At 43.3% G+C, this 8619-nt stretch overlaps 1 protein-coding gene across 1 annotated transcript; it reads right to left on the bottom strand.

Moving 5' to 3' along the window:
• Positions 1–305: 305 nt before the first annotated feature.
• Positions 306–3213, bottom strand: Muc96D (Mucin 96D). Its single transcript, XM_033380481.1, has 2 exons — positions 3120–3213; positions 306–3048 (listed from the first exon to the last, which is right to left on the bottom strand). Exons 1-2 carry the CDS (start codon positions 3133–3135, stop codon positions 458–460), a joined length of 2607 nt encoding a protein of 868 aa, XP_033236372.1. The 5' UTR covers positions 3136–3213; the 3' UTR covers positions 306–457.
• Between the last annotated feature and the right edge of the window lie 5406 nt (positions 3214–8619).

The raw sequence follows: 8619 nt of genomic DNA, 5'->3' as shown, positions 1-8619 counted from the left end.
CGGTGATTTATGTGACAGGTGCGTATTGCGATTTGAAATTGGCAACAGTTTCGGTTTCGGTTTCGGTTTCGGTTTCAGTCTCCCATTTCTCGTATCCGCAAATTGGTCAGAAGCATGTGAGATTTTTCCTTCTTGCCAGTTTGTCGTGCGAATCTCAACAAATCCACGAAAATCCTAGATTAAAGAGTGGATTTTTGGAACTTAGCGAAAAATAGTCATATTAATGACACATCCAGAACCACTAAACGACCGACCGATGTGGCCTGCTGCATGACGCGGCGGCAATTGAAATAAAACAAAATATATATTTAAATTCATAAGCCCTTTATAAGCAGTTGCTGTTTTTATATAGAAATATACAGTTTTACATATATTAATTTTCCATTCAAAGTTTGTCGTCCAATTTTGCGCATTGTTGCGTTTTGAGTGTCGGTTTCGTCTTCGGTTTGGTGTTCACTTAGGATTGAACACAGCTTGTGTTCTCGGGCAGATCACAGATGCCCTTCAGTGCATTGAAGTATTTGTCACCGCAGCTGACCTTCAGGGCGCGTTGGTGACGGCAGATGTAATAGTCGTTGCAGCGTGCCGGCGATGCCATGAGGAAGCCATCGGGTTTTCCGGCGCAGGACACCTGAAGTGCTTTGTCAAGCGAATTGGTGCCCGCCGACTGCTGATAAGCGGCCACTTCCCAGAGAGGTCTGGCGTTGGGTCGGCGAATGGGATTACGGTTGGATTGGGACGATGCGACGACCTTTGAGGCAGAGGCAGAGGCACCCGCACAGCCTGCAGCAGTTGTGGTCTCGCAAGTGGTTGCTGGTGTAGTGGCTGGTTCTGGCGCGCAAGTCGTTGTAGTAGTGGTTGTTGTCGTGGTTGTTGTTGTCGTGGTTGTCGTCGTGGTTGTTGTTGTCGAGCAAGTAGTTGTAGTTGTCGTTGTTGGTGTGGTTGTAGTAGTGGTTGTTGTTGTCTTGGTTGTTGTTGAGGTGGTTGTTGTTGTAGTGGTGGTTGATGGCGCGCAAGTCGTTGTAGTAGTGGTTGTTGTCGTGGTTGTTGTTGTCGTGGTTGTCGTCGTGGTTGTTGTTGTCGAGCAAGTAGTTGTAGTTGTCGTTGTTGGTGTGGTTGTAGTAGTGGTTGTTGTTGTCTTGGTTGTTGTTGAGGTGGTTGTTGTTGTAGTGGTGGTTGATGGCGCGCAAGTCGTTGTAGTAGTGGTTGTTGTCGTGGTTGTTGTTGTCGTGGTTGTTGTAGTCGTGGTTGTTGTTGTAGTGGTTGTCGTCGTGGTTGTTGTTGTCGAGCAAGTAGTTGTAGTTGTCGTTGTTGGTGTGGTTGTAGTAGTGGTGGTTGTAGTAGTGGTGGTTGTAGTCGTGGTTGTTGTAGTCGTGGTTGTTGTTGTAGTGGTTGTCGTCGTGGTTGTTGTTGTCGAGCAAGTAGTTGTAGTTGTCGTTGTTGGTGTGGTTGTAGTAGTGGTGGTTGTAGTAGTGGTGGTTGTAGTAGTGGTGGTTGTCGTCGTTGTTGTTGTCGTAGTTGTTGTAGTCGTGGTTGTTGTAGTTGTAGTGGTTGTCGTCGTGGTTGTTGTTGTCGAGCAAGTGGTTGTAGTTGTCGTTGTTGGTGTTGTGGTAGTAGTGGTGGTTGTCGTCGTGGTTGTTGTCGTTGTCGTGGTTGTTGTTGTCGTGGTTGTTGTAGTCGTGGTTGTTGTTGTAGTGGTTGTTGTTGTAGTGGTTGTCGTCGTGGTTGTTGTTGTCGAGCAAGTAGTTGTAGTTGTCGTTGTTGGTGTGGTTGTAGTAGTGGTGGTTGTCGTCGTGGTCGTTGTCGTGGTTGTTGTTGTCGTGGTTGTTGTAGTCGTGGTTGTTGTAGTTGTAGTGGTTGTCGTCGTGGTTGTTGTTGTCGAGCAAGTGGTTGTAGTTGTCGTTGTTGGTGTTGTGGTAGTAGTGGTGGTTGTCGTCGTGGTTGTTGTCGTTGTCGTGGTTGTTGTTGTCGTGGTTGTTGTAGTCGTGGTTGTTGTAGTCGTGGTTGTTGTTGTAGTGGTTGTTGTTGTAGTGGTTGTCGTCGTGGTTGTTGTTGTCGAGCAAGTAGTTGTAGTTGTCGTTGTTGGTGTGGTTGTAGTAGTGGTGGTTGTCGTCGTGGTCGTTGTCGTGGTTGTTGTTGTCGTGGTTGTTGTAGTCGTGGTTGTTGTAGTTGTAGTGGTTGTCGTCGTGGTTGTTGTTGTCGAGCAAGTAGTTGTAGTTGTCGTTGTTGGTGTGGTTGTAGTAGTGGTGGTTGTCGTCGTGGTTGTTGTCGTTGTCGTGGTTGTTGTTGTCGTGGTTGTTGTAGTCGTGGTTGTTGTAGTCGTGGTTGTTGTTGTAGTGGTTGTCGTCGTGGTTGTTGTTGTCGAGCAAGTGGTTGTAGTTGTCGTTGTTGGTGTGGTTGTAGTAGTGGTGGTTGTCGTCGTGGTTGTTGTCGTTGTCGTGGTTGTTGTCGTTGTTGTCGTTGTTGTTGTAGTCGTGGTTGTTGTAGTCGTGGTTGTTGTTGTAGTGGTTGTCGTCGTGGTTGTTGTTGTCGAGCAAGTAGTTGTAGTTGTCGTTGTTGGTGTGGTTGTAGTAGTGGTGGTTGTCGTAGTAGTGGTTGTTGTCGTGGTTGTTGTTGTCGTCGTTGTTGTTGTCGTAGTTGTTGTTGTCGTGGTGGTTGTCGTAGTGGTCGTGGTTGTTGTGGTAGTTGTTGTAGTGGTGGTTGATGGCGAGCAAGTGGTTGTTGTTGTAGTGGTTGTAGTTGTCGTGGTTGTTGTTGTAGTGGTTGTCGTAGTGCTTGTAGTTGTCTTGGGTGTTGTGGTAGTTGTTGTAGTGGTGGTTGTCGTGGTTTCATCCTCTCCAGAACATGGCGGCTCTGTTACTACGGGTGGCGGCGTTGTCGTCGCTGCTGCACAGGGTGGCGGAGTTGTCGCTTGGCATGGGGCGGAGGCATCCCTCGCATTCCGGCCGAATGCCACTGCGTTTGCGGAGACGTCTTGACCGTATATCCTTTCCACACTGGCGCCGCTGGCGCTGCTTGCAATTACTGCAACAAGCAGCAGAGTTAAGGCTGCAAAAACGAAAGGCTTTTTATTACTTTTCTGTCCTCCTGATGCTCTTTACACTGTGGAGACCGTATACCATAAATGTTCCGCATGTTGACTGCTGGTTTCACTGTTCACGATTCCCAGTTGCGGTTGAAGGTAGATCGAGGTACACTGTGATCATTGCTAGCACCTCCGTCCACTATTTATACGATGCAAAAATATCAATTTGCCAAAAATTAAATTGATTTGGGTACATTCACTCATTAGTAAAGTAGCAAACAAAATTTTGCCCCATAGTTATCACAGATATAGAACAAGATCTCACAAGATATCGCTGCCGTTGCCACGGCCGGTCTTATCACATCACAAATGTCTATGAAATTTACTCTCCAGAAGGGACTAGACTGAAAGCAAACCGAACTTCCGTTTCTTGTCAAACAACCGTCTGCTGTCTATTTATAACTGTATAGCACGTGTATTATGTATCGTACATACATATATCTCTTATCAAAATTATATTGTTTATTAATTTTTTATTCCCAGACAATTGCCCTACAATGTACATATGTATGTCTTCAGACAGAAGATAAAGCGGTCAGAATCTTGCATAATTTTAATTGTTTTTTTTGTAGAGTTTTCTATGCAATGTCTTAGCATCAGTCGGTAATGACTGAATCGGTTATATGTAAATAATTTATCAATTGGTTATCAAAAAGTTGTGAATCGATTAAAAATTTAATCTAAATCGGTTGTCAAACGGTTAGGATTCGGTTGTAAATTGGTTATCAATTAGACGTGAATCGGTTAACAGAATCGGTTGAATTCGCCAATTAAGGAATTTTTTTAAGACATTTCACAGATTTTCGATCGTCTTCGCAGACTATTTCTTTTCGTAATTTGTATTAATTTCACAGTAAAATACAGCGATAACTCGGGAAAAAGGTCCCTTCGCTTAGGGGAAATTTCGTACAACAGCAGGGAATATTTTTGTTCAAAGGAAACAAGGGCTGGCCTGACCGGCCCCGCAACTACGTATTTCTCTGGAAACTTTGTTAATTTGTTGCTCAACACAATGGAGACACAAATGATGATGGCCTGGTCAATGGCAGAGGGTCAAAGGTAGGATTGAATGGACAATCCCTCCTGCAGCAGCGTCACAGAAAAAACAAACATAGAACCGGCGCGGTGGTAAGAACTGAAGTTTATCTGAGCCATCGGACAGGCCAGACGGGGGCCTCATTATGTAACCTCTCATAATTCTTTCATTAATGAAATTCCCGCACGACGCAACGCACACATTATGTAAATCTTCGGCCACAGAACAGAACCCTGGATACCGAAAACCCAGCACGATGTCGGGATGTGTGTGTTTCAGTCTTCAGTCAGTCGGTCTTCATTTCTGGTTGTGCCTCCTTTTCCATCCTTGTCAACTAATTTCAGGGTTGCCTGTCATGTTCTTTAAGACTGTTTTAATTTTCATTCGTTTTTTGTGGGCTCCTCTCTGGCTTTTACTTTCCTTTCGTTTCGTTCGGGCCAAAAACCCAAATAAGAGGAAAACTACCTGTTCACAAAAAAAAATCCACACACACACACACACACACACGACAGCAACAGCAGCCAAGGGAGCCTAAGAATACGAAGCCAAAACAACGCCCCAGTGTGCACAGTGGTTCAAGAAAGCCAGTGCATAATTATGAAAATTAGTAGGCACTTTTTGGAGTTCAAAGAGTTGACTGAAAGCGGAGTGGACAGAGAGGCAGCCACTGGACAGTGTACATCCAAGGACAAGGTATAATATGGGGATGAGTACAGTCCATAGATTTCGATGGTAGACTTTTGGAAGTGCTTTTTTGCAAGCCGTCAAGCCCAAAGAAAAGATTTTTGTAAGCTACAAATAATCGAATATTGAAAATGAAGACATTTTCCCCTCAAAAATATATTTTCGTATGTTCCATCTTCATTATATATTTCAAATTTCGATGGACTCTTTACCACTGTACAGATACATTTGTCTTTGTGACTCTTATTCTCATGTCTGGCCTCTGCAGCTCGTCCCCTGGTACCGAGTAACCGGGGCCCGGTTCTGGCCCCGTTCTGTGCCTGTGGTGGATGCTTTTAAATACCCTTTACCTTGGCCATATTAATGCGGCTCCCACTGTTACTTGTCCCCGTGTTGTTGCTGTTGTACTTCTTCATGTAGTTTGGTTGTCATTTGGCAGCGCCCGCTGTTTAGTGTCCAACATGAGGGCCGTTGGTGTCAGGCGACGCTGCCTGCCACTGCCAGTGCCACTGCCATTGCCTCTGAGATGCTGCTGGAAGAACCATGGAACCATGGAACCATACCATGGCGGAGGGGGGCAGAACAGAATGTATATAGAGAGCTCTGGAGAGATGCTGCCTGGGTCTCGGGGCATTGGTATTCCCGCCTTTGGTTTTGGGCTTCAGGTTCAGGAGGCGACAGTTGTTGAAATTAAATGCTCACATGTGGGTTTTTGTCTTCGAGCGAAGACAACGAAAAATTCAGTAAACAAAAAGAACACAAACGGAGTGGAGGGTAAAAAGGTAACACAGGAGGCAACAAACACACACACACACACACACAAAAGGGATTGGCCCCGAAAACAATAAATGCTGCTCCCAGTACCAGTCCCAGTCCCAGTCTAGGGGCGAGTGCCAAAACATATATATATGCACGATATCTTTCAAGAAATAAAGGATAAGGAAGATGCTCCCAATAAAGCTTCAAGCAGGGATTGTAGCGAGGGAAGTTTCTTTAATATTTCGAAATAAAAACTTTAAAAATTTCCACTTGGAAATGGGTGATCTTCTCTAATATTGGTTTGGAAATCGTGACAAACTTTTATTTCATGTATAAAAAAAATTGTGGAAAATTTAAAACTTAATTATAGAATTTTATGCATCAAATTTTAGTGCATTTCCAATTCCATTTCCAGTTCTAGGAAATTCTAGAAGACCTTCTTTATTTGGTATTGTAATAAAAACCTGTTACAGAAATTTCTATAAATTCTTATTATTTAATTTAATGGAAATCAACATTTTTAACATTTTTTGTTGCTGCAGTTTTGCGCTTTTGAAGAGGTTTTTGTTCATTTTTCGCGCACTGTTTGTGCACTGATTCGTGGCAGTGTTGCAAGATATCGACTTGAGGCATAAATTGGCGAATTTCTTGATCAAAAAACAACATTTAACCGCCAGTCAACTTTAAGGAAAGGTTAAGCTATAAAGATGATCAAAAATACCCCATTAAAAGGTGCCTACCCTTTACTTAAAACTCCAAAAGCACATCTCTCCCTGTCTCTCTCTCTCACTCCAGAGCTCTGTTGACTTGCCCCCAACTCCAGGAATCAAATCAAAAGCAACTTTTATATGCTGTATTGCTGCCGATTCGGATGTTGCTGTTGATGTGGATGTTGATGTGAATGTGGATGTGGATGTTGCCGCCAGGGTCTTTACAATTCGGGGCCAGGCACTTCATTTGCTCCGCTCTTCGACTTCGACTTCGACTTCCACTTGGACTTGGACTTGGACTTCTTCTTCAAGTTTCTCCTCCTCCTCCTCCTCCTCCCCCTACTCCATCTCCTCCTCCAACATCTTTGGTTGTCTTCTGGTTCTGCTGCATTTATGGCTGCATTTACTTTTTAATTTCATTTGCTGTTGTTGCCGCTGTCTTGGCTGTTGCTGTTGCACTCCTTTTTCGATTTCAAGTGGAGTCAATTTCTTATGTCATGACAAGATACATACTTCAATATACACAGAAAATGTTTCTCCGAGAGTATGGGGCACAACTTGACTTGGCTCAAGTCAAAATAAAAGAAGAAGGCAACAAAAAAGCACCCTGGCAAAGGGGAATCGAGTGTTTGATACCCTTGAAAAAAAAAGGAAGATTTGTTTTCGAAGCATGGCTTCTATGAAGGCTAACCGATAGTATTATTAGAACGCGAGCTAAAGTCAGAGCTTGACTGCGGGAAACCGATATTTTGGAAAATCTGTTACAAATGAGATTTTTAATAATTTTATATGCCTATAAATGTAAATTATAAATTCATGCTCCTTCCTTCCTGCATTTTGTTCGTCTTGCGGCCAAGGCAGCGCTGCTGCTTCTCTCAATTTTCTTATCTCTTGATCTGATCTTCATTTGATCTACCAGCATTGCTGCGCTCTCACGCAATGCCCACCACACTCTCCCGCAATCGCTCTCTCTCTTCCAGCAACTCCTTCTAGCGCTCTCTTTCAGCAATTCCTTCTATGGCACTCTGTCTCGCTCTCGGCAACAACCACCGATAATGCGCCCACGACTCTCGCTCTCGGCAAATGCAAAAGTCGACGCTCGTGTGATGCAAAAGAATCAACCAACGGGACTCTTCATGGCAGCGTTGTTTCTGTTTTCCGTCGAACTTTTTTCTTGTTACTGCAATGCGACTACGGGATGCCCTTTGTGCCCTCTTTTTACTGCCATACGACTACAGGTTGTGCCCTTTATTCTACGAATCTTCCACATAAATTATTGATATCGTTGGTGATTTTTGTGTGTGGGTTATTAATTTTTTTCAACAATATTTTAATATGTGAATATTATTTTTATTACCTTTTCAAAGACTCTAAAATATATATATATTTTCTACTATTAATAGTGATCTAAAATATATTTTATATACAGTTTATTCTACCATACATACCTTTAAATTATCAGGCCCATCCTATACCATCTTCTTAGGGTATTAAAAACATAAGATGCCAGACGGCAGCATTTTTTGTTGTTGTTGCTGGATCTGCACGTCCAATTCCACGTCCAAGTCCGTCGCCTTGCAAGTTGTCGCCTTTCTGGAGTATAAGGTAGAATTTTTCGGTGTCTGCCCGCCTGCCCCGCGCCCTTCATTTGTGCCTAAATATCTTTACTTATTTTTGGACATACTTGATTGAAGTATTTATGAGATTTCAGGCATTCGTGTAATTTTCCTTTGAGCTTAAAGTTACTTGCGAGTTGTGTTTAATTCAAAAAACAAAACAAAAAAAGAGTTAAATGTAGGAACTACAGGCAATACATATATATTTATACATATTTACATGTGCATGTCTCTCTCTCTCTCCCTCTCTCTCTCTCCCTCTCTCTCTCTGTTGGCTCCATGTTTGTCAGATGAAAAGATATGTCTTTACATGTTTTAATTTTCTTGGAAATTGTTGTTCGAGTCGAAACCGAAAACGCCAGCAAAAGACTTTGCCACACGGTGATGGAGATACCGGCGGAGGCACAGGGGCAACATCAACAGCAGCAGCCGACTCTCAAGATATTTCTTGGGCCTTCTCCTTTTTTTATTATTTTGGTTTTTGGGTAGTTTGTTTTTTGTTTTTAAGTGAAATGTTAAGCCTTTTGACAGCGGTAGTTTTCTTATTTAATTTATTTTATTTGCGGTATTTAGTCCCGTCTCTCCTTGCCCCCCAGCCGTTCCCTTATTCCACACTCCATTCTTTGGAATTCAATTTTGGCTTTTTGTTTAGAGTTTTCTGCTCCTCTCTCTCTCTCTGTCTCTCCGTCTCTCTGTCTCTCCGTCTCTCTGTCTCTCCGTCTCTGCCAG

The sequence above is a fragment of the Drosophila pseudoobscura genome, chromosome 4 (genome assembly GCF_009870125.1).
Source record: "Drosophila pseudoobscura strain MV-25-SWS-2005 chromosome 4, UCI_Dpse_MV25, whole genome shotgun sequence".
Taxonomy (NCBI): domain Eukaryota; kingdom Metazoa; phylum Arthropoda; class Insecta; order Diptera; family Drosophilidae; genus Drosophila; species Drosophila pseudoobscura.
Note: the sequence above shows the minus strand (reverse complement) of the source record. Positions and strands in the feature narration are given on the sequence as shown.